The sequence below is a fragment of the Gobio gobio genome (assembly GCF_949357685.1).
Source record: "Gobio gobio genome assembly, chromosome: 3".
Classification (NCBI taxonomy): Eukaryota; Metazoa; Chordata; class Actinopteri; order Cypriniformes; family Gobionidae; genus Gobio; species Gobio gobio.
The window spans coordinates 35357195-35383909 of record NC_137099.1 but is presented as its reverse complement, the minus strand read 5'-3'; the positions used below and the strand labels follow the sequence as shown (position 1 = coordinate 35383909).

General features: G+C 38.0%; 2 protein-coding genes across 3 annotated transcripts in view; one reads left to right on the top strand and one right to left on the bottom strand.

Annotated features, from left to right (window-relative positions):
• Positions 1 to 21982, top strand: part of nt5c2b (5'-nucleotidase, cytosolic IIb) — a 32898-nt gene extending 10916 nt beyond the window's left edge. For both annotated transcript variants that reach the window (XM_079811577.1, XM_079811578.1), the window contains 15 exons: positions 1981 to 2098; positions 2211 to 2306; positions 2402 to 2493; positions 5820 to 5877; positions 6527 to 6620; positions 7345 to 7398; positions 7520 to 7603; positions 9080 to 9121; positions 9212 to 9319; positions 11218 to 11284; positions 12462 to 12632; positions 13259 to 13310; positions 14483 to 14543; positions 17659 to 17835; positions 19143 to 21982. In XM_079811577.1, coding sequence (XP_079667703.1) covers positions 1981 to 2098; positions 2211 to 2306; positions 2402 to 2493; positions 5820 to 5877; positions 6527 to 6620; positions 7345 to 7398; positions 7520 to 7603; positions 9080 to 9121; positions 9212 to 9319; positions 11218 to 11284; positions 12462 to 12632; positions 13259 to 13310; positions 14483 to 14543; positions 17659 to 17835; positions 19143 to 19382 — 1514 coding nt within the window. In that variant the 3' untranslated portion in view covers positions 19383 to 21982. The remainder of the gene's footprint in view (positions 1 to 1980; positions 2099 to 2210; positions 2307 to 2401; positions 2494 to 5819; positions 5878 to 6526; positions 6621 to 7344; positions 7399 to 7519; positions 7604 to 9079; positions 9122 to 9211; positions 9320 to 11217; positions 11285 to 12461; positions 12633 to 13258; positions 13311 to 14482; positions 14544 to 17658; positions 17836 to 19142) is intronic.
• Positions 21983 to 22302: 320 nt separating this feature from the next.
• Positions 22303 to 26715, bottom strand: part of cnnm2b (cyclin and CBS domain divalent metal cation transport mediator 2b) — a 58288-nt gene continuing 53875 nt past the window's right edge. Inside the window, exon 8 of the mRNA XM_079811574.1 lies at positions 22303 to 24747. Coding sequence (XP_079667700.1) covers positions 24535 to 24747 — 213 coding nt within the window. The 3' untranslated portion in view covers positions 22303 to 24534. The remainder of the gene's footprint in view (positions 24748 to 26715) is intronic.

Here is a 26715-nt window from a genome sequence, read left to right as displayed (position 1 = left end):
CAGTGATCTCATCATTGCAACTCAGTTTCTGTACACTAACGAATGCTTTCATCTTCACTAACAGTGCAAACGTGATATAGTTAAGAGATTCGTTGAATAAAACGGGAGTCACTGATAAACGTATCACTGATAAACTCTCGCTGTTTGATTGACAGGTTCAGCGCGTGCTGCTCCAATGATTGCAAAGGAAGCTTTCTTTGATAGCTTTCTTTATAGAATTTAATCACCGTTAAATAACAGATTATTTTCATCCTACTAAGAGAAACAACACAAGTTGACGTTTAGTCACTGGTTTGATTTACTGACACACAGACAAAGAACATCTGACTACATTTCAGATCAGGCATTAGTATGAACACAGTTACTTACATGTTGCATTACTGTCGAGCCCAGGCACTGCACAATATTTTGTAATCCTCAACGGCATGTTTATTGCTTGGTAGCTCAATCTACTTGGCTGGCTCGAACACTAGGCCTATGTTACAGTCGCGAATCGGTGGGCGGGGCTAAACAGGCAGTGATGAAGTAGGCATTGATCTTCTTCTGTTGAGGCGGTGTTTCACCACACTCAGACGTCACAGCCTAGTACATTCTGAGATCGAGCTTTTGCTGGGCCTGGTGTCAATAAAAGCTTTTCTTTGACTAACAAGGAGGTTTTCGGCTCCGAAACTTACAGGATATTCTTATATCACGATGAACTTTTATATATCAAAGGCAAAATGAAAAGTTGATTTCTCAATTCATGACCCCTTTAAACAACAAAGCATTTTGGTAAAAGTCTACGACTATGTGTAGAACCGTTTCTATCTTTTTCTGTTTTGAATGCGTCGCACACGATTATGACCGTCTAAGTGGAATTTATGTATTTGTTTGTTTAGAACAGAAAACACAAGCAGGTTGTTGTGGTCAAACATCTCAGTCTTCATTTTCAGGAGTTCACCCTGAGGCATTCCTCTGCTTCTCATTCCCCACTCTAAAGAGATCCTTCTGCCCTTTGACCTGCCACCTCATCAACAACAAGCTTAACACATTTCCAACTCTTTCATAACAACATGTAAAAATGAGTCGGTGTACAGTACAGTAACCCCCAGTTTTGCTGAAGCTGTTGTTCTGTACATGTCTTTCTTATTTTAATTTCTTCTTCATTTGGGTGTGATGATAGAACAACAAATATAGAAATTAGAGTCATGCAAAATCGCTTTTGTTGCTGAAATACCACCCAAATCCCTCTACACAGGCTTGGGGTCTAATTGGGTTTAAAACTTTCAGGGCAAATGGGTTTGGTTTCATACTGGATTAGATCACAGAGCATACATGGCCCTGCTAAGCCTTTGTAATGTGAATGTTCTGGTACCCTTTGCTTGCTCTGTGAAAGGACAAGGTTGGTGTCGACACATAACACAGGTGCTGTTCTAAAGAGCGCTCCCAGACAGTGTCTTTAAATACAACACTTACGCTGCCATGCATGCATCTATCTGTTTTATTTTTGGTCAGTGGTTATTGAGCTCCCTCTCTCTCCTTTAGCTTCGAGGGAATTTACAGAAATTTCAGCCAAAAATTTTCAAAAATGTTAATGATGTGAAGTGACAGTGGTTGTAAGGCATCATACTAAAAGGCATAGTTCATAATTTACTCACCATGTCATTGAAAATATGTATGACATTCTCTACTGTGGAACGCAAAAAATATTTTGACCCAACAAATTTGTTCAGTGTTGTTGGACCCCATTGACTGTAATTGTATGGGCAAACACAACAATATATTGGTGTGTGTTCCACTTTCACTAAAAGAAACGTATGCAGGTTTTGAACAACATGACGGTGTTTAAGTAAAGAATTTTCGTTTTTTAATGAACTATTCCTTAATGGTACATTCATTATTACAGGACTGTACTGGATGTAGCAGATGGAATTATATAGTAGTCTGTTCATTTTATTTATGCTGTCCTATGTATCTCACCGAATACCTCTCTATCTATAGTATACAAATCACCTGAATATGAATCTTTGGGCTTTGATTTGACTGTGGAGCGCCTCGTCTCCATTGGCTACCCACAGGAACTGCTTGGTTTTGTTTACGACCCTACTTTCCCTACAAGGTAATGAACTGTCATTGGCAGACCATATTTGAGAAAGTTATCAGTATATCTTGTGATATTATATTTATTGGATAATTAGCACGTGTAACCCTTTATTGTATTTTTTTTGCAGAGGTCTTGTGTTTGACACCATGTATGGCAACCTCCTGAAGGTGGATGCTTACGGAAACATCCTGGTCTGTGTCCATGGATTTAACTTCCTGCGAGGGTGAGTAATCCCGGCCCCGATGGATGGGCCTGGTTACTGATCTCTGATGAAACCTGTGGAGTATGTGCTCAAAATGTTCCTGTGTTCCCTGCCAGCCCTGACATCCGAGAGCTCTATCCCAACAAGTTTATCCAGCGTGATGACACAGAACGCTTCTACATCCTCAACACACTTTTTAACCTTCCAGGTAGGCACTCCATCACTCTCTTGCTTATCCCTGTCACAGGATGCCATTCAGAGACACATAAACAGTGGCTTTTTAAACTCTTAATACTTGTGTGTGAGGAGTGCGTATTTGAAACTCCTCAGTTGCAAAGGGTTTGAACAATCTGATCTTTGTTCTGACTGACTAACTGCTACCATATTGTATGTAATAATAAGGAACAGGTTCTACTGTATTTGTGTGCTGTTATTCTCTCAGGAATTTTGTTGTACAGTTGTATAGAGTGAGTAATGAAGTGATTCATTCTTATAAAAATGCAAGCTTGGTTTGTATTTAAGTTGCAATTGTAACACATTACTTCCAATTACATTTAAAGCAGGTAATTGCAGTTATGGATTAGTATAATATTTGTTTTAAATGTATGTATAATTGCTTGCATATACACTACCAGGGCCTAAAAATAACACTCGCCAAGTGCCAAATGTGAGTAAAAATAAATGTTGGCGGGTAGATAAAACAGTTTTAATCACCAGTTGGCCGGTAACTTTTTTTAATTAATTCTAACAATGCCTGAGAATGCAATATATTCTTTAGCGCAATTATCAAATCGTAAAGACTGCATTGTTATTATATCTGATGCGCTGCATGTTTCAGAGTAAAGCGTAGTACTGGTATCTTTTCACATGATTGTTTTGAGTGTCTTGGTCGCAGTAAATGCTGCGCCACACAAACTCCATCTTCGCAAGTGCTGTGAGTTTATAACGTGAATTTGAAAATGCAACATGTGCCAAACATATTCCTAAGTTTGTAATGAGAATGTTGACAACAGATTTATAAACCAAAAGAGAAGCAGTTCAAAAGAAAAATTTCCTGCGGTTCCATTTCGTAGGATACTCAACACTGCGTCAGTTGCTAACCCGCAGAACCTGGTGTCTGATGATTGACTCGCTGTCAATCTTATTAGTTGACTGCAGTCCGATGACGTTACATGGAGTGACTGAGCGTATAAAAGGGTGCCTGCATTACACGTTATCAGCTTTGTTGTCTTCAAAAAGCCACTTTGTTTGTATGTGCATGTGAAGCTAGGAGTCGATCAGAGCACATTCGACCCCAAGGGAGTAGGATACACTCATTGCAATGCATTTACGATAGGAAGATCTGTTCTTGCTTGACTCTCTCTCTCGGGATGCATTTGCACAGAGCGCGTTAGGCTCTTGAGGGAGCTGAATGCATTCATTGTGAGCATTCGTAGTGGGAAGCTCCAGCCTTGCTTGACTCTTTCCGGGATGATGAGTCGAGCGTCTGCACCCCGTGGTGCATGGGGTTTGTAGATTGCAGGAGTCTGATTTCCCTTCTTTGGGCTTTTCCTGCTAGCTCCATTGCTCCGTTAGCAATACCGAATCCGATCTGGTTGAGAGCATGTTATTGGTTTGAGTGGGTGGAGCTTGAGATGGGTGTTCCCCTTTCTCTTGCTCCCCTCCTGACTATAAAAAAAGCCCCATCTTTGGATTTGGAAGCTCACTCTGTGAATTCTTCCAATCCAAATAAAGGCCAAGTAAATTTGTGGCACTGACAGGCTCTTATCGGAGAACATTATGAAAAGAATCCTCACAGAGATGAACATTTTGGTTAATCATAAGATCCTTTTTGTTTAAACACAAACAGCCGTTTATCGATATCCTCAAAACCACCGGACCCCATGGACAAATACAGTACTCTTACCTTTCACACCCTCATAAAACAAACTTCATTCAAACTCGACAGAAACAAAATAAAACACACCAAAACCATTTAAGTTTGTCTTTCCACTGTTTCAACAATCATCAACTCTAGTTTGGTCGAAATAAATCAGCGGGTAGACATCTAACTCTGTAACAGTGTTTTCGACCAGAAATTACTGAGTGTGGGAGAAGATTGCAACGTTCGCTGGCTAAATTTGCCATTTCATTCCACACTTAAAACAATGTGCATTATAGCAATTGCCTTGCTTAACTTCCAGAAATCCACTGTTCTCCTTCTCCAGTCACCAGCAGTTCTTCTGACTGTGTGATGTGATGTAAGGTGGTATTGTTGGATTATTGTCTGGCATATTACAGCCAGGTTCCAGCAACACTAAAATATTCCTGCTCAATCTAAATGACCCAGAATGCATTAAATTACGATATTTTAATGTAGAAATGTGATATTTTACTGTAGGTTTTTACAGTACTGTGCTGCAAAATCTACAGCGACATCTAACAGTGTAGAGTTGCTGCGGGTGACTCCATATTTTACCTGTCACCTGGTTCGGCTGCTGGATTGTACGTGCTAGGGATTTAGCTGAGGCTATGTCTGTAATCTCCCCTGATAGCTCTGCTCTTTGGAGTTCTTGGATGTGTTGTAGCTGTGGCTCGGACTGGTTTGGGCAAGAGTACCCGTGTTAGGAACGGTTGAGCATGGAAGCTTCTGGGATTTTTTGCCTAGGGCCTATAACACTAGCTTTCTAGGGACCAAGGCTGTCACATGATGCGTCCTAATTGGTTGCTGACACATTTAAGCCTGACTAAATTGTGCTTGGTAACCTTCATTAATCTCAGCATGGCGTAGTGGGTATAATGTCCCCATAGTGTCAGCAAATGATGCAGCGTTGACTTCCCTACGAAAGGGAAAGTCTCTGGTTATATAATCCTGGTTCTCTGAGAGGGGAATGAGAAGCTGCTTTGCCTTGCTTCGGGCATGTCTGCGTACCTTCCTTTAAATAATACACATACAGTTTTAAGGGCTGATAAAAATTATTTATGGCCGTTCAATTTTCTCAAGGCACTGGCCATTGGCAGGTGTGGCAAAATGTTACTTTTACGCCCATTACCTTTCAAAAGTCAGTAAGAGTTTTTAATATTAAAGTCTCTTCTCAACAAAGCTGCATTTATTTGATCAAATATACAGTAAAAACAGTAATATTGTGAAATATATTACAATTTTAAATGACTTTTTATTTTAATATATTTAAAAATGTAATTTATTCCTTTGATGGAAAAGCTTACTCCAGTCTTGCAGTGTTGAAAACGGTTGTGCTGCTTAATATTTTTATGGAAACTGTAATGCATTTTTGCAAAGTTCAAAAGAATATAATTTATTTGAAATAATTGAAAATGTTTGTAACATTAACTCAACTTTTGATCAATTTAACGCATTCTTGTTGAATAAAAGTAATTTCTTCTTCTTCAAAAAGAAATCTTACTGACTCTAAAATTTTAAACGGTAGTGTATCATTAAATCATGTGCAAAACAAATTGTAAGTTGTTCATGCTTAAATTTGCGAACTTTCACACTCTCTCTCTTTCTATATCTGTTATTCTCTCTCCACACAGAAACATACCTCTTAGCCTGCCTGGTTGACTTCTTCTCAAACTGTGACCGATATTCCAGGTAGGAGTTCCACTGACTATGATTCTATTTTTCTGTTGCCATGGACACTGCATACAGCCATACCAGTGATTTGATAATCCGTATCATTTACTGTGGGTGAGGACTATTTGACGCTCTATATTAGTCCACCAGAAAGCACGTTACAACTTGATAAGAAAAAACTTAATACAGCATAAACTTTTACAACTATGCTTTAAAACAGGATGATACAAGCAGATTGTTGTCTGTGATTCAACTATGATTCATGTTCATGCATGACATAATTTATCATCAGTTTACTGTTACTTGCTAATGACTAATCACAGTGCATGTAAAGTACATAAAATAGACAGTTTAAATGTTTTATTCTAACTTTTAAACAGCATGGAAATAACTCATGTTATTCATGCTCTGAAAAAAAAAAGCAGCCAGACCGATTTAGTAAAATCTGTTTAAACGTAATAGTCTGTGATTTGTGTTTTGGTATGGATGCATGTCCTCTGAAACACCTGTTGGTCCTTTTAGGGGGAGAGAGCTTTCCTGTTTGGCTCGGACAACCTCAAACAAGGGAAGACTGTCCCATTTAAACATGTCTGACTGTCGATAAAATGTGTCAAAACTGGCGCTTGGCCTCTTACTCTGCTGTCCCTTTGTTCTTTTAAACCTTTAGCTGTGAAACAGGCTTTAAGGATGGAGACCTTTTCATGTCCTTCAAGAGCATGTTCCAAGATATCCGAGACGCTGTAGACTGGATACATTTTAAGGTAAAAAGGTTCTCTGTTTGTCTTTTCTTTCTTGCTTTCTGAAAATCAAGTAACCTTTGGCAAATAATGATCAGTGATGCACACAGATTTCAATTCTGCTCTAAAAAGACAAGTCAGTCCACTGTTAATCCAGTTTGGTTCTAGACTGGTAAACCCAGCCCGATCTGCAGGCGATTTGATTTCGCCCTGCAGCTCAGGCTGGAAACCTGTACATATTTTTTATCCTGCTTCTGTTTCAGATTTGCGGGGACCAATCACAAACTGGCTTATCCACCTGGCGCGCTGTTTGGCGAGTTTAACACAATGACAGATAGAGAAGCAATGGATCATTGGTCTAATTGGTTGAAGGATTATCCAATATCGTCATTTGTCAAAGAATCATTTGCTACAGAGCAGAATCCCCAGACCAATGTTCAATCTAAAAAAATGGAGCTTGTTCTGGTGATAGCCAGACAAGTTTGGTTCAAGAACTGTTAATTAATAATTCAATTCAGCTATATAGCAGCGCTACAGAAAACGGTTCAGTTCTCATCCAATAGTGTCAGTGCAGTCAAGTCAATAATGCTGAATATTAGTTGTCAGAGTAATCTGCCAAAGTAACATTGCTGTGTACATCAATAGCAAGAAGTTATGATTAATAGTAAAATTGAAATAAACAATAGGTGTTTATTGGAATCATAATTTAAGTAATGTCCTAAACTTGCTCCGTTGCTGATCTACTCAGGGAACATTGAAGGAGAAAACAGTGGAAAACCTGGAGAAGTATGTTGTGAAAGATGTAAGTTTGTCTTACAATTTTTGGAAGTTACTGATTTGCCTTTTTGTATTAGATTTGGCAAGGGAAGTGTAATTCTAAAAAGTTGTAATTCTCTAAAAGTTTTTTTTTTTTCCATTTAAAGGCAAAGTTGCCATTGCTGCTGAGCCGCATGACTGAAGTCGCCAAAGTTTTCTTAGCCACCAACAGTGACTACAAATACACAGAAGTGAGTTTACTGATTCAAACACATTCATAAGCTCTCTTTCAGAACCTATTGAGCTGCCTCGCTGCATACAAGCACACATGCACAGCCACCTATGTCAGCATGCTAACTATAAGGACCCTCAAGCCATCCTTGCTGAATATGACTTTCTTCTTTCTGATGAACACAATCAGAGTTATATTTATATTAATAAATATCCTGACGCTTCCAATCTTTATAACTTTATAAAGTAAAATATTTAGCTTCCAGCAGACTGCCTTCCATATTCAACTTACGAAAAAAAGCATAGCTGGCGTGATGCATCACTAGAACGTAGCGTAATCATTTTGAACTGCGAGAGACGTTACACTTTCTGTGGAAGTTGGTCTGACGGAAGCTAGATATTTTACTTTATAAAGTTTTAAATTTGGATAATTTTCCTACAAAAACCCCATCAATTCGCTTCAGAAGGCCTTTATTAACCCCCCGGAGCTGTGTTGGAGTATGTTTATGAGGGATGGATGCACTTTTTTGAGCTTCAAACTCAATGAACCCCGTCACTGCCATTAGAAAGCTGGGAAGCGTCAGGATATTATTAATATAAATATAACTCTGATTGTGTTCATCAGAAAGAAGAAAGTCATATTATACACCTAGGATTGCTTGAGGGTGAGTAATCATGGGCTAATTTTCATTTGAATGTGAACTACTCCTCTTTTAAGGGTAGACGCCAGGCTTTGAGGAATAGACTTACAGTGTTTACAATGGCATGCGCTGTATAAAGGTCCACATTTCATTTCACAATTTTCAAAACCCTTACTGCCTTTTGGAAAGATTTCATCAGCTGAACAAGTATTTTGTTAAACAATAGTACTAGCCAGTACTGTACTGTATTTTAGCCTAAACCTCACAGCCTCGTTTTCATTCCTGTCAATTAAATATGGCACTTCCGTCACCCTCACTAAAGTCTATTACATTTAACTGTTTTTATCAGTACCTTTTAGTATTATCAACACTATCGCTGTCAGTATTATTAATTTCTTTTTTAAATTATGAACGTTTCTGCCTTAGCAATTGGAAGAAACCAATTTTTACTCACAAATGGTAATCTCTCAGCAATTTCTGACCAATAAAATATTTTAGAGCTTTTCATAACTAGGAAAAATTATATTCATTATAAAAAAAAATCCCTCATATCTCCAGGATTTTCCAAGACTGTGAGAACACTGGTTCAAATGACAGTTGTTGAGGGAACGAATTAAAAAGCTTTTCAAATAGCTTTGCATCAGAACTGTGCCTATGATTCCTTAAAAATCCCTCTGTATGCAGCTCTTTAGGTTTTAGATCAGAGCAACAGACAGTCACACATGCAACTGGTTTGTTTCATATTTGGACGCACATACTATCTATATACAAACCCTAACCCTCATGAAACTATAAGTCATCATCATCATCATCATCTTTTAACTAACCCAGCTTTTGTTTTGATTTGTTTTACAGAAAATTATGACATACTTGTTTGACTTCCCCCATGGCCCAAAGGTATTAATATTTTTTTCAACCTCTCTTTAAACTTTTCTGAAGAGTTTCCTGCTCTACATTGTTGCTCATTGTAATGTTTTTTTGTTGTAGCATGGCACTTCTCACCGTCCGTGGCAGTCGTACTTTGACCTCATCCTAGTTGATGCTCGAAAGCCTTTATTTTTTGGAGAGGGAACGGTTTTGAGACAGGTGGATACAGTGAGTATATCACACCAAAACCCCTACAAAAACAGAAGCCAACTCTCAAAGTCAGCAGGTGTAGTATTACATTTTGGGACCTTTTATCCTGCTGAACCCAATCACAAAGAGGGTTAGTCAGCACTGAGTATGGAGCTTTTATACTGAAGTCTGCTGAGCACAATATAGCTGAAAGCTGAGCACTGTCCTGGCTAAACAGTACACAGCATAAATGGCTGGCAAGAGTCAATCTGAGAAGTGCAAAATGCTAAATTTATTCCAGTTCTTATTTTGGGGGTGTATTTGCAGCACCATTACCTGCTTTGCATAATTAATTTATTGAGTTGGTCGCTAAAACAACGCAGACAGTGTGTCCACATAAACAGTGCTTTCAGCAGGCACAATTGATTCTTTGTGATTCTTTATTTATTTGTTCTGAGAAAATGTAACGGTAATAAAGTTCGGAGCCCCTAAAGGGACATGGTGAAGGGAAAAAATATGAGATGGGGGTAAAATATTTGTCTGTGCTTTTACTTTCCCTCGCAAAAACGTTTGTGTTCCACCGAGAAACTTTGCGTTCGCTCACGAAGAGCTCAAAAGACTTCAAAACTTTCTTATTTTACCTCCCATCTGATATTTTTTTCCACCACCATGTTCCTTTAGGTGCCCCGTATTGTTAGTGGTACTCCAACTTTTTTGACTCCAAGACCTCTCATCTTCCAAGACAATATTCAAAGGCCAACCAAGATATTTCTGGTGCTTCTGATGTAATGGCAAAGCTGCTTGTTTTCAAACTTTTGTATGTACAGTAACTAACAGTGGCAATTTTTTCAAATAAAATAATTATGTGTATTTAAAATAGTTAAACTCCATAATCCCAGAGATGTTAATAACTGAATGTTCTTTATTGTTTACACTTATTAGAGAAGAGAAAGCTGTTTCATAAATAAAAATGACAGTTCTTGAGGGAACAGATGAAAATAGGAAATACAATAGCTACGTTCACATGGACACTTTTTGTTTCAAATCATTCCGATTAATGAATCCGAACATAGTGTTTACATGAATGCTAAATAAAGTGATCGGGTTTATGTGCACGTTTATATGTCACAAGCTTGAAATCGGATTGATCTTTTGACATGTGCACACTGCATGATAAGAGTTTCCCGCTGTTGCGCATACTAACCATCATCCTACCATCACTTAATTTCTTTGTTTTAAAAAGCAGACTTAATATTTATCTATTTTGGGTCCTGATTTGGAGACAGTGGTCACATGAAGCCTTGTGCCGTGTTGCTTATATTTATCAAGCAGTAAAATCTCACCCTTCACGCACCCAAAATAAGATGAAATGATTGGACAATGCTTTCCTGCAGCACTTCACAGGCGATAAGTGGAATGAGAAATATAGAATGACACGACAGTTATTTATTACACAATATTCAACAACAGCAGCTTGTTCCATGTATCATATGTCATTACGCCATTTCTACGTCATTGCACACATTGCAGAGCTTTCCAGTTTCTATTTTAATTTTGATGAACATGTCCTATTGACGGAATTAGAAAAGGTTTAAACCACCCCTTACAATCCGAAGCAACCCAATTCATTCTGATTGATGTGGTTATGTGTGACGTGATTTAAAAAAAAAAAAAAAGTATTCCGACTGTTCTAGTAGTCTGATTACAAACAGATTATTAGGGTCCATGTAAACGCAGCTAAAGTCTGCTTAGATATTTTTTGTATAGATGTTTTTCAAGCTTGTTTGTCTGGTTTTAAGTCATCTTGCGGCACCCTTTGACGCGTTGAGGCCCCCGAGTGGGCCCCGGCCCTCTGGTTTATCACCACTGAATTACACTGAATGAATATTCAGACAGTTTGGACATCTAAATATTAATTGGTCTGTTCTCTATCCTAGACCACAGGGCGGCTGAAAATAGGAACATACACTGGACCTTTACAACATGGCATTGTTTACTCTGGAGGTACTGGGAATTTTTGGATAAAGATGCAAACGACACACTCACAGATGTCAAGTCACCTTTATTTCTATAGCGCTTTTCACAACACAGATTGCTTCAAAGCAGCTTTATAGTGATGATAGGAAATTAATTTATGATATATAGGAAATTGGAAATGATGCATCTCCTCAAGGCCCTGAAACATATTCTGTTGATGACTAACATTTAGATCACTAGTCTATTACAGATCAACACGTTCTCACGCTATTTTTCCACAGCGTGTGTACATTAGTTAACTACATAAGTTTACATTAGTTGAAAAATACTTCTAAAGCGTTTATTAATCTTAGCTAATGTTAATTTCAACATTTACTAATACATTATTAAAATCAAAAGTTTTATTTTATTTGTTAATGGTACCTGAGCTAACACAACTAACAATGAACTGGTGTATTTTTATTAACTTTAACATTAACAAAGATGGTAACACTTTAGTTTAGGGTCCCATTCTCACTATTAACTAGCTGCTTATTAGCATGCATATTACTAGGATATTAACAGTTTATTAGTACTTATAAAGCACATATTAATGCCTTATTCTGCATTACCGTATTCTACATCCCTAATCCTACCCAATACCTAAACGAAACATCTAACTCACTAACTATTAATAAGCAGCATTTAGGAGTTTATTGAGGAAAAAGCCGTAGTTAATAGTTAGTTAATAGTGAGAATTAGACCCTAATCTAAAGTGTGACCACAAAGATTAATACATACTGTACAAATATATTGCTCATTGTTAGTTAATGTTAGTTAAGGCACATTTTACAAAATAGGATCTTGGAAAGTGTTTTCCTTATTCACTAAAGGGGAAACCTGTGAGAGCATTGATTGGCTGAGATATTCATGATAAAGTCATAGTGAGATTATTTTGACAAATATAGTAATTGTGGTTAAAATTATGCTAAGACAAACATAAAAACATCTCATATCACTGTTTCTGGGATATCAAGGCTGAAAGGACAAAGTAAAATATTCAGACAGAAACAGCAAATCTCATGTTCAACTGGGAAAATATTGTGATAGAATTATTTCAAATTGATTCGATATGCAATTTTTCTCTGGCCATTGAATATGCCATAGACATTATATGTGAAAATGTCACTCTATTTTAAAAATGTATGTTGTCATCTTTGTCCAGGTTCCTCTGACACTGTGTGTGATTTGCTTGGAGCAAAAGGCAAGGATATTGTGTACATTGGGGATCATATTTTTGGAGATATTCTTAAGTCCAAGAAGCGACAGGGTTGGCGGACATTCTTGGTGATTCCTGAATTGGCTCAGGAGCTGCACGTGTGGACAGACAAAAGCTGTGAGTATTGCCATATTTCAGTAAAATAAGCCTTTGACCTGTTTCACACAGAATGTAAGCAGCACACAGCATTGTTGGCATAAGCACATTAGTGATGTATAGCTGCAAGTAGAGTTTTGGTGCTGATCTCTGCAGAAAATATCCTCTGTAAACCTATTTATCGATGTGATATTTTGTAATATAGATTTTTATAGCAATTTATAGTTATATTTTGGGGTTCCAATCCATGAAGAATTATTTTCATTTTGATGTAAATGTATTCCCTGTTCACATATAAATTAAATTAGTTGACTATCAATTTTGTAATAATAATCAATGGCCTACTTCCGATAACTATTTTATATATCATGACCATTACTACAGGAATTACTTGGTGTCGTAACCTTAGAAACTACTTTATTTTCTGTATTGAGCAGTAGTTCTATTACAAAGCAAACACTGTCGTTGTGAAAAGCACAACACAAGTGGTTACGCTGATCGGACCTTCTTGTGAGAAACTCAATAAAGAAAAGGATTCTCACAAAGAGAAAGAGGAAAAAGAGAGTGAGATAAGATGTTAACACTTGAAAGGCTCAGGAAGAGATGTGAAACCCAATCATGACAGGGTTATGTCCTCTCATTCACAGCTCTGTTCGAAGAACTGCAGGGATTGGACATTTTCTTGGCAGAACTATACAAGTGAGTAAAGCTGCCTCAGCGTGTGTGTGTGTGTGTGTGTGTGTGTGTGTGTGTGTGTGTGTGTGTGTGTGTGTGTGTGTGTGTGTGTGTGTGTGTGTGTGGTTCAGGTAAACCCTATGTTATGGGGAAAAATGTTTCCCACAAAGACAAAATCATTGTCCTTGTGGGGACATTTTTGGTCCCCATGAGGAAAACCGCTTCTAAATCACACTGTGATGTTTTTTGAAAATGTAAAAATGCAGAAAGTTTTCTGTGATGGGTAGGTTTAGGAGAAGGTTTAAGCTTAGGGGATAAAAAAAATACAGTTTGTACAGTATAAAAACCATTACGCCTATGGAATGTGCTCATAATGATAGGAATACCAGTGTGTGTGCATGCAATTTAGTGATTTATATATGTCTCAGGGATGTACAAATTTCAGAATTAAAAATGGGCACCCTTTTATTTCATGAGGTTAAAATTTGAATTGAATTGGCCATGACCCACAGGATGAAAATCAACAGAGGAATTACATTAGCCCAACAAAATCGACAAAACAGCCATCAACAGTGATTTTAATTGTGCTTTTCAGCATCACAAAATCTATTTAATGCGTTCTCACCATTTCAGAATGACCTTAATTGTTAGATTCCTACTTGTAGAAAGTGCTTTTAATTACAAATTACAAACTCTGAATCTGACTTGTACCACTTCACCAGTAAAATGGAGTTAAGTAGTTATCTCATAATATTCCTGTTTAATAATTCCTCTTTTGTTGATGTTTTATTAACACTGAATAACAATACAGTTTAATGTACCTAACAGAGCTTGATAGCAAATGACTAATGTCCTGCTAAATAAACGAATAAAAACTAAATACAAAGTTAATCAATAAGGCATTTGATTAAATTCTGTTGTGTGTTGTATTGTGGTTTTGTCTGTTGATTACTCAAATTATGCATATTCATTTGGGCATTTTGGCCATAGAAATAAGTCTGAGTAGCTTATGTGAACATCTCCGACTAGAACATTCGGGTTGACATTATGGTAATTACACACCATAATCTCTCTCGCTATCCTTATACGACCTTCTAGAGTCATAGGGCTGGATCATATCCCAATTTCTTTGGCCAGAAGGAGAGGAAAGCACTCTGGCTCGACTTTTCTCTTGCTCACGTTCTTTCTTTCCGTAGGCATTTGGACAGCAGCAGCAATGAGAGGCCAGATATCAGTGCCATCCAGAGAAGAATGAAGGTACACACAGACACACACTAAATCACACACGCACATTCAACATATTTAAATTTTGATCTTGTTTTATTAGATTTGAAATGGCTGAAATTTCATCTTCAGTTTACAGTATGTATCTATCGTTCTCACATTATATGAAGTGTCTTTAACTCCTATGTACTAACATTTAAATTTAAATTTATCGTTTGACAAAATGCACTTATTGTGTACGTACATGTTTTTTACATACATCTAATTTTTTAAATACTGTACAACTGCATTAACAGCTGTAATGAATTACCGCACCGGGTAGTTCTAGGAACTTAGTTATAGGAACTAGCCACCAGGGTGGTTCCCAGAGAACTAAATGTTCCCTTAGGGCCATTTTTCTGGTTGCATTCGCACCGTGAGTAGGAACTCTGTAAGCCACACTTGTTGTTGTGACTTTTATTTTGATGGCGCGGCGGACATTTATTTTGAGTCTAATGGTGCGTTCAAGTCCTCCTGGGAAGTTTGTATTTACGAGGTAGGAAGTCGTGTTTACGACGTCATGTGACGTCAGTCACTTTCGCCAGAGTAAGATGGCGGAGTACTTTCTCTTAATTAATTGCACAAAAATACAGCAAGGTTATTAAAATCTACTTTCAGAAAGTGGAAGAGCAAGGAATGTGCATCCGGTGTGTTTAGCTTTTTTATGTTTTTAATTTATTTATGAAGGCACTGTGAACTTAATCGTTTATCGTATTATTTTGTCATATTATAATGCTATCATAGTTATCATATGTTATCGCTGTAAATAGAAAAGCCTGACAATATCACTGCTAAATATCTTTAAGTATAGTGGTATTATTATGTTTCTCGCCGAAACGCCCCCAACTCGTAAAGATCGGGGCCTAATGAAAATCCCGAGCTTCCCACTGGTATTTACGACTTTATGGTGGTGTTCGTGTGCGTTAAACTCTTAAATACGATCTTTTACGACATGACTTGACAAAACCATAAGCACGCAGTGCTCCCATTTTCCGTCTTCATTAGTTCACGATCTGTCTAACAGTTCTGTCTAATACGTTATTAGATAGAACTGTTATACAAAGAAAGTAGACAGTATATGAAAAAGTATTTGCGTTTGCCGTGTGGTTTTTGTCCACTGTCACTGAGCAGAAATTCATAATCATGTTTAGTTTGGATTTTCTCCTTGGCGTAAAGGTTGAGAGGTCCATCTATCACTGTTTTCAATGTTCGCGGAGTAAATATATAATGTGTGTGTACATGGCTTTTTTTTTTTTTAAATGTCCGGCGGTGGAAAAGCGGCTTTAGTTCCCCAAAAATCGTTCCCAATTTCTGCGGTGCAAAGATGCTAAAAAGCCGGTACTTTTGCCGTTTGTTCTAGGGACTATGAAAAGGTTCCTTCAGTGTGAAAGCCCCTTATAATTACACTGTTGACCCTTCCGTTACACCTTAACCCTCCCTTAAACCTAACTGTAGCAAGGTTTAAGGCTCAGGTAAGGAGGAGGCAGGAACCGGCGAACGTTCAACATTAATTTTAATATCAAAATAAACAAATAATAAAACGAAAGTAACTAAAACAACAACAACAAGTCCCAGGCCTGGTCCTCTCTCGTCCTTCACTGTCACCACTCCTCAGCTCCTCCATGAGACTCGAGGCTGGTGTAGCGCACCGGTGACGCTCATTAGCACTCGCGGCCTCGCTCCGTTCCCACAGCTCTTGGCCCCACCCTGCTTGCCACACTAACCATACCACCAAACCTGTCCTAACCTTCCTGTATCCCACCTCAGTAGCAACAAAAGTGTTTTACAATGCAACATGAACACAATAAGTACATTGTACCTAAAAAAAAATGTTTTTAATGTAAGTACATGTTAGTTAAAGACACCTAGTGCTAGATTTACTAACAGCTTGCACCAACGCAAACCCTCTTTTGGCGTTAAAAAACTGCTGTCACGTTTTACTAAAGACAAGCAGTGGAAAAAATAGCGCTTGAAAAGTGTGGACACACTTATTTTTGTGGTTGACTTTATTGCATATGCCTTTGTTGGAGTTCCCCTTTCAGATGCAAAATTTATGGGAGGAGAGTATTTAAATGAATCATGTCATGCTGCATTATTTACCGCCCAAAACCAGACGCTAATTTGCGCTGATCTTAGTAGATTGTGTTGGTCATTATGGAAATGATCCGGATTAGGAATTTGTGTGTCATCAGTAGATCACGTGCTCCCATTGGCGCTTTTGTGGAATTGCGCTCTTACGCTAATTTGCCCTGTTTAGTAAATCTGGCCCCTAATATAAAGTGTGACTTGTCTATCTATACCAGGGGTGTCAAACTCCTGACCTGAGATCCTGGAGGGCCACAGCCCTGCAGATTTTAGTACCAACCCTGCTCCAACAGACAAACCTGTGGTTTGCAAATAAAGCTTGGAACATACTCTGCAAGAACAAAGAAATTTGTTCGTTTTCTCGAGGTGGCAAGAACTCACTTTAAAACCGCTAACTGTAAAATTCTGACCAATCACACAATAGTTCTCGGACACCCACAAGAAAAAAGTTCTGCTCAGACGATGTGTCGAGAACGAGCTGCGAGAACTCCCAAACCAGGGCTCTGAGAACAAAATGACGTCATTTTGTTCTCGCAAACCTTTTTCTCTGTTCTTGCGGAGTATGTTGCAGCCTTAAGCCTGAAGGACTTGATTAGCTGGATCAGGTGCATTTATAAAGGTTGAAGCAAAACTCTGCAGGGCTGTGGCCCTCCAGGAACTGAGTTTAACACCCCGATCTATACCCACACCCATTAACATAGGCTTGAGTTATTGACGCAAACACAATTTCGATAAAAAGTAGTGCCCTAAGAACTTTAAAAGAGTTTAGAGATATTATGGATTATTTTCATGAAGAGTATCTGTGGAATGCTCTTGAGACAATCATTTAGACTCATTCCTCAGTTTGCATAAACAAACAGGAATTGTGCTTGTAATGGCAGATTTGAAGTCTTATAAGTTTAATTATTGCCCTTGGTAATCAACAGCCTATAAATATTTAGATGGAATGAATTAGCTACAAGAGTGATGTTATACATTACATGTTGATTCAGTAATTCTCTCTCTGTGCCTCTTGGTTCACTAGAGAGTGACTCATGACATGGACATGTGCTACGGGATGATGGGAAGCCTGTTCCGCAGTGGCTCTCGGCAGACTCTGTTTGCTTCTCAGGTGATGCGTTATGCTGATCTGTATGCTGCCTCTTTCATCAACCTGCTCTACTACCCCTTCAGCTACCTGTTCAGAGCCGCCCATGTACTGGTGAGAACACATACTTATAAACACACTCACACATATAAACACACCCATAAACATTGGCTTGGATTAGTTATACAAATACTTAGCCTGGATGCCAGCCGAACCTAGCCCCGCCCACAACATTTGAGGTCGGGAAGTTTGGTCTGGACTTGATCCGTTGTGGAGCAACAATGCTCGAACCAGAGCTGTTCGGACCAATCATATTGTCTAGTCACTCATATTCTGACTAGAATTGAGTATGACGACGTCAGGCTTCTATGCCCCAGACTATAATAATATAATTATTTAAGGTTAAATGTTAATATCAATACACACAAAAAATATAATGGTAATAAATGGGTAACACTTTAGTTTAGGGTCCAATTCTCACTATTAACTAGCTGCTTATTGGCATGCATATAACTAGGATATTAACAGTTTTATTAGTACTTATAAAGCACATATTAATGCCTTATTCTGCATGACTGTATTCTACATCCCTAATCCTACCGAATACCTAAACATAACATCGAACTTACTAACTATTAATAAGCAGCAATTAGGAGTTTATTGAGGAAAAAGTCAAAGTTAATAGTTAGTTAATAGTGAGAATTAGACCCTGAACTAAAGTGTGACTGAATTTCACTCCGCAAAGATGCATTAGTTACAGTAGAGACTGCTCTTTTGAACTTTCTATTCTTCAAAGAATTCTGGGGGAAAAAATGCATAATTGTTTCCACAAAAAATATAAGCAGCACAATTGTTTTAAACTTTGATAATAATAATCGTTTCTTGAGCATCAAATCGGCAAATTAGAATGATTTCTGAAGGATCATGTGACATTAAAGACTGGAGTAATGATGCTGAAAATTCTGCTTTACCATCACAGGAATACATATTTGTAAATATATTTAAATAGAAAATAGTTCCTTTAAATAGTACAAAATATTTCTGTATTTACTGTATTTTTGATCAAATTAATGCAGGCTTGGTAAGCACAAGAGACTTCTATTTAATATTTCTAAAAATCTTACCAGCGGTAAGAATGGTAGATTAAAAGGTACTAGGCGTAAGCGCATGTTCCAAATAAAGTTGGGCAGTAGCCGCGGTACTGAAAATAGAAAAGCTTGGAATGAAAAAAACGAATTGTTACATTTTTCTAACTCAAGTACCAACTGGTACAGAAATACCGGTTCTGCCTATTACACAAACACTTCCTCTCAAATCTACCGAAACACACCTACATTTCTACATTTCACGTACCTGTTAAACATGTTTCTTTGTTGTTGTTTTTTTTTTACTATTTCCATCTTTTCTTCTCTCTTACCCAGATGCCCCATGAGTCCACAGTGGAGCACGCCCATGTAGACACAGAAACCGAGTCTCCTCTGGCCACACGCAACCGCCACTGTGTGGACTGCAAGGACATCGACTGCAAAAGAAACCAGCTCACGCGCTCCATTAGCGAAATCAAACCGCCCCACCTGTTTGCTCAGCCGCCACAGGAAATAACACACTGCCACGATGAAGATGACGATGAAGAAGAGGAGGAGGAAGAGGAGGAAGAGTAGATGTTTCTGGCCTATTCTAGGGTAAAGATTCATAGGACGATGGTGATAGAGTGATGATGAGGATGATGATATCGAGTGAGGTAGAAAAGGAGAAGTGGATGTATGAAGTAGACTATAATTGCCAAACCAAGCTCAAAAAGCTGATGTTCATAGTACCAGAGTTCAGTTTACCCTCCTGTAAAGATGACTAAAAAGAATGAACGAAAGTTTGTTCAAAAGAACGTTGGATGCTATCTGGAATCGTTTATCAGCCACTAAATAAGCACATGTGATAAACATCCAATGGAAACTCAGCGGAAGGACACTCGGAGGTTTACATGAGACTGTCATGTATGTATCATACATGTAGCATGTTGGCTAAGTCTTGCATTAACTTTCATACAAAGACTTTTCATATAAAGTCAGTTATTGGATCCTAACAGATACACAACTTAGTTTATAGGTATGTAATAGTCAGATTTTACTATTAGTTTTTATCAGTTTAGACACAACTTTTGAGTAGCCTGGCCATCCCGGCAGATTACCTTCGGTAAAAGCTCTGTATCCAATAATTGTCCCTTTTGTAACAAGTGCGTGTTGGCAGAGTGTCCGTGTTGAAGTTCTGTATGTGTTGGGAATCTGAATGAAGCACACAAAAAAAACACGAAGCATGGTTCATTGTGACGTGCGTGAGGAAATGCGGCCAACACAAGAATCCAGTTACTTGGCAACAGCATGTAGCCGGTGCTTTTTTTTTTTTTTTTTTAGGTTTGTTGTTAACCTCTTGTTTTTCATCTTTTTTCATGCAGACATTTTGGCAAGAGCTAGTGCTACAGAGTAGCAAACTGATGCCTCTGTGTCCGAACGCACACAGACACATCTTTTCACTACCTGCTCGATGATGTCACATTAAACAATGACATACTGTATTTTTGATGCTCCTATATAAGCTAAACAGAACGGTCTAGTTTTATCTTAGTTGTTACGTGCCATTGATGTCTGCCTGAGAGAAGACAGATGCAAACTATTCAAACACACAGTAAGTGACCTTGATATGCAAAAAACAATGGATAAAACTGTTGTATGGCCTGAGGAGCTTGTCGAGATGCATCAGCCAGTGAGAGAATAGGAAAATGGAGTTAACCGCTGGGCATTCTGAAACTGATAAAGAGAGTGCTGTTGCTCTAGTGACTGTTTCTATGGAAATTAATGTAGTCCTGGCTAATGTGTGAACTCATGTGGACCAAAACAGTGTCGAGAAATTGTTTGATTTAGCTTTAAGGGTCTCATTATTCACTTGTAGGTGTCCCACAGTAAAGGATGTGGAGTTTTTAAGAAATAAATGTTGTTCTCGAGTGTTACGACGGTTCACGGTTTTAGGGAGGAAGCGGTTTTAGCTCTGGGAAGTGTCCCAAGTGCATGAAACAGGTAGATTAGGATGGTCAGTGTGACTTTTATATGCATTATTACTATTAAGATAATAGTATGTAGGATCTGATTGAATGAAGCTACCCAATCCATAGTGCAACCTGTATTACTCATATGCATATTGTAACTGTTTGTTCTTTTTATTTCAGAGAATGTAGTTTTTCATGGGTCTGACTGTCAGTTTTCAAAAGGGAAGACCAAGTAGGACTTATAGTACAATGGTTTGTGGTTAGGCACAAAGATAGTTTTTTAGGTTTTCAAACGTCTGTTTCAAGGAACCAGTTAAAGAAGTTTAAATATATTTTTTAAATGTACAATGCATATTTGATCTGTGTTATAGTTTTAAAACAACTGGACATCCTAAAATGGGGCAGCTCTTTCAAAATATACCTTGTTCTTGGTCCAGGCTTTAGAGAGCACAGTATAGAGCAAGTGTTTGTCCTGGTAAAAGAAACGATCCAGCATTTCTTTTTCCTCTGTTTTCATTAGCTTTTTATACAAACTCAGTATTGTATGTAATATGGCTGGCTCCCTGGACATGGATCAAATCTAGTCCTGGGCTAATTTGCACTGGTGTTGGCAGTTGTCCTTTTTAGTTGTCTATGCAAGGGAAACTGGCTAAGATTCTATTTTAAAAATAATATAATAGAGGCATTGAGTTTAAACAGTATTCATCCAATTATCCCAGTAGTCATTATCCTAGATACCTCCTTAACGGGTGAAGATCTCGTCCGTTTAGTCATAGATAGCATTGCGTATCTGTTTCAACCAGTGTTTTCATATTATATTTTGGCATAGTTTACAGTTGCGTGTTGAACATGCCAATAACTTACTAATATACTGAGTTTTGCTCCTTTCTATTTTTTACCTTTTTCCTAATTTCTGAAATCTTTTTTTAGCTCCTGATGTAGGCGAACATTCTTTTTTTTTTTTTAGCTTTCAGATAAGCAAAGGTGGAAAACGGTTGTGTCTGTAGAAGAGATCAAGAGCAAAATATCCATGGCATTTATTAATCCCATTTCTCTTGTTTTGTTGTCGTTTTGTTTGTTTAGGGCATGTGATTTCATGTCTTCAAATTTCAATTATGCTTCCTGGATTTATGATAGTTTCTGATTTATAGAGTTCTAAACTTATACATATGGGAAATTGCATTGCAATGTAAAAATAAAGATTAATTTTCCTTAATAAATTCACCATTGGTCTCCTGTCGTGTTTACTTCTGAGAGCCTAATGACTACACTTATATTTCATAACAGGTTTTCTCCAGTCTAACATGGCTTGAGCAACAGGACAATTAGTCGGCCACTTGTCCAAAATACAGCTCCATGTACTACATATCGCACATTAAACATGGTATAAAACATTCAAACAAAGGAAAAATATGAGCCTTACCAGTCCGACAAGTCATTTGTCTATCCAGTAGAAAGCAAAAATTATGTGATGCAACATTCACAGTCAATCATAATATATTTGCTGTTTAATATGCAAAATAAAGTGCAGAAAGAACACAGTACCATAGTGAAACCAATGAATGTTTAATAGCACTTTCTCTAGAACCATTTTCCTCCCTAGGGTTTACATTTTAGTTACAAAGTAGCTACAATTCATTAACAAAGCAAATTAGAAAAAAAATAAAAAACATGTAAAAAGCCAGAACCTGTATTTAACCCCACAAGAGCATCTTTCTACGAAAAAAGAATCAAAGTTGGCTTTCATTTACTAAATAAAACCCAACAATCTCTGATCTCACCTCTCTTATGTAAAATCTTTGGTATAAAGAGCATCAGTTTTAAGATTACAACCTTATCAAGGTTTAGTTTGGCTAAATTTGGCTAAATGTTAGAACGTAGTGCCAAGCAGTGGGTGTCTGTGGTACTGACCCATGTATAAATAATAGAATACAGCAAGTGATGCGTTCCTATTATTTATCTGTTGTGGTTCAAGTAACCATTGGAACACATGAAAACATCTATGGTGAAGTCTTAAAAGTTGCCTGAATCAGATTTACCACAAAGTCTGACATTGTAGAAACAGGGTCATGCAGCTGCCACCTATAAGAACATATAGGAATAGGTATTGGAATGAGTTATACTCTGTTTGTTGATAAGCTGTTTGGGTTTGTAAAATGAGGGGAGCAAAACTGCCACAACTGGTCATTTGGAGTTAGCCTGGTCCTACCAGACTCTTGTACATTTCATTTGTACAGAGAGTCTGGCCACTCTCCACTGACAAGCGTTAACTTCCTTGAAGGCGGTTTAAAACTATTGGATCTGCCCAGAGTCACTCCGGATGTGCCATAACCAATCGCTAACGTTTGGTCGTGACGTATATCATCTCAAACTAGCACACGACATCAACGTCAGCGTTCCCAGCCACTCCCTCTCTTCGCTGATTGGACCGGTTAAAATTTGACCGGAGAAAACCACAGAATATACCGCAATCCCAGACGGAGTACTGAAAGAAAATGAAAATTGAGCGGAAGTACGTAGGAGGGCGGAGCCAGGCTAATTTGGAGTATGGCAAGGGATCACTTTTGTGACGGTTCAAAGAGAAAATGTAAGTGGTTTATCATTAACAAAACAGTACATTTGTGTTCATTTCTAAATACGACTGTATGCATAGCATGAGTTTCCAGCGTTCATATAAATAACCATTGAAGTCAACATTACAGGTAATACAAGAAGAATGGAGGAGCCACCTCGCTTCCAGACGTGTGATGGGTAGAACAATTTAATGGAGTAGTTGTTTTAATGACGCGGTAAAGACTCATTTTGTTACGGGCTGGATTAGGAATTGCACGGATGCATATGGATTCTCCCTTGCATAAAGTCCTAAAGACAGGTCTTTCGTTTAGTTCGAATAAGAATGCGTTCTAACTTGTAAAGTTATTGTGCCTTTGATAGGAATTAAACATTTAAAGCAGACAAATAGGACCTGTTCATCCAAAATGTCAAATATACAAACATGACACAAATAATCTATAATTTACAATACAGTAATCATGATAAATCATCTTTTAAATAAAACGTGTTTCATTGCACTTGTTAAAAAAAAATTAATATGATTTTTTAAAGGCAATATAATGATTCATCTTTTTAAAAAGGTGTCAAGGTACTGTGGGATATACCAGATTTAGAACAGTAAAAATAGCCATTTCTGAAATATACATGTAAAAGACCCTCACCAGTACATATACAATGATGTCTTTGCTATATAACTACGTGTATATAGCATGTGCATGATATCAGTGACACTCATAGAGGCACACACATACACATGCACAACGTACAGACAGGTGTGTGCATGTGCCGACAATTATATCCTCAGACATGCACGTATGTACAAACGCATACAAAATAAATAAATATGTGAGTAGAATGCTCTTGGTTCACGGTTTCCTTCAAAGCAGTATTTGGAACAGTCTTTGATTTACCCTATTACAGCGTCTGCCTGGAGTATTTCGTTTGTGTTTGTGAACATCACTGGGCAGTTTGAGTGTAGCTGGAGGGGCTCGTCGGAGCACAAAACTGTCCATCCTCCAAACTCTTTGGCTGGGGGACATAAACACTGTGGTTTATCTGAAAACTTAATGGGACCGATGAGTTTCACTGGACTATCCCATTTTGCCTTGGGTCAACCCAAGCTCTGGCCCCAGTGGTACTGCACTACCAGATTAGAGTGGTTTGGGGTGGTGAGGCAGCTCTAGGGTTCTGCTATGGGCTTCGCTCCACCACCCCACTGAGGGCTAGATGGCCCCCTCACTGTGTCCCGTGTGGTTCGACTTGTTGTGGGCGACGCAGTTCTGTGTCTGGTTGAACAGAGCGGTGGTTTCGTCGGTCACTCCGTCGTGGAGCTCTGTCAAAGTCATTTCGATTTTGGTGTACTCGCTCTCTGAAGACTGTGGCGTCTTGTCAATACGTGATGCCACGACGGCGTTCTGATACTGCTGGCGTGTTACCTGTCAAAACACATGGAAAAGGGGGTTACAAAAAAAAACCTATTATAAAATTTTTAGTCTCGGCCACGCCCATGGACCGTTGGCAGAATGTCTGATGCATATGGCACACTTTTCTGGAAACACTTCAGGAGTTTCGAAGGCGTCATCTGATTGGTTGAATACAGGATGTCCGCGAGAAAAACGCTTTCCTGTCTACAACTGTGACAATGAGCGCTTACCAGGATCAACCAAACGCTGGATTATCAAAAGTATGTGAAGTTCGTGGCGTTCGTGTTGCAGTAAACTTGAACAACGTTCTTGAATTAAGGATTCATAGATGTACACCAGCCTGTTATTGCAGAGACATCGACTTTACATTTTCACACCCATAAACATGATGCGGAACAAAACAAACTGTGATTGTTTGTGTTACATGTCAGCCAAACGTCCTCTTGGGTGGTCCTTGACCAATGAAATCTGTGGAAAAAGTCCAGACCTTCTGCCGTCAGTCTGAAGGTCTGGCTACGTGAGACTATAACATCTTAAACTGTGTCCTCCTAACCAGATGGCGCAAAGATGAAAGGTATTTTTCCATGGTAATCAGTGTTTTTGTCCAAACAATACGCAACAAGCGTTTCTATTTTAGACGCAGCTTCTATTTCTGCGATATTGCAGCTGGAACAACAACAAACAAACTATGACAATGATAATTTCAGGTACTGATTATGTGCTTTATTTCATGTTAAAAGGGTCTATTGTGGGTTTGAATATAATTTTACATGACCTTTATAGCCATACTGAAGCAACAATAGATAGTTTACTTCAGATCTGGCAAATAAATGAAAGGATACATAAACCTCTTTTCAGACAAAGATTGCACCAGTCACAGTATATATTTCATTAATGGTAAAATGGTTTAAAATGCATTACATTATATACTTATCCATTTTGTTGTGAGACTCTGCCCACACACTCTTTTGATTGGCTGGAATATTGTTGTGTTGGTGTTGTTGTTTTTTACAAATCTGTTCTAGTGCTGTCAATCGATTAAAAAAAAATACTAATTAATCACGATTTTGTTCTGTAATTAATCGCAATTAAATGAAAGCTATCAGTTTCAAACATTTATTAAATAACCACCTTTAATTTAAGTGAACTTAAAACAATCTTCACATAAACCCATTATAATGAATGTCACTCTTAAAAGCTGCAGTCCGTAACTTTTTGCGCTCTAGCGGTTAATAAACATAACTGCAGGCGTCTTGCGGAAGAACGTTGCAGCCGGAGCTACTTCTCTCTGTTTATGTCTATGGCGAGTCACGCAGGGACTGTGCTCCACCGCAGCGGTTCCTACCAGACCGGTCTGAAATAGTCCCTATATAAACACTTATTATAAGTGTACCATAATGATTCAGGGTAAGACAAAAACACGGTTTGGAAAATGGATTCATGTTGTATATTGCCATTATATAATTTTTGTAAATCTTGAACACAACAAAAGTTACAAACAGCAGCTTTAAGTTCATTTAAGACACTATTTAACTCATAAGACTGCTCTTTTGAGAATTTACCATGTTTCCAATCCAACAAACCTATTGACAACAACACTTAACCCTATAAAGCATACTGTATTATATTTGATAAACAGCCATTATCAGCCATAGAAAAACCTGTTGCACACAATCTTCTACATGCCTTCTGTTGTCTGATAGCTTGTACTTTTTTTATATCTTACTAAGGCATATGATTGGGAGATACTGAGCGACTACTGATATTTAAATGCATGTTGTGTAAGTAGTCTTTTATACTGTTATAAAGATCACATTGATTCACATTAAAAGCTGTGAGAATCTTGCATCAAAACATGCACCAAATTGCATATTTTTGCAAGGTTTGGCCATCTAAATAAAATGTTGGTGTTCTTCCACCTCAAGTATGAGCTCCATATTCTCCTATTTCATACTATGAGCCATAAAAAGCCTGATGTAT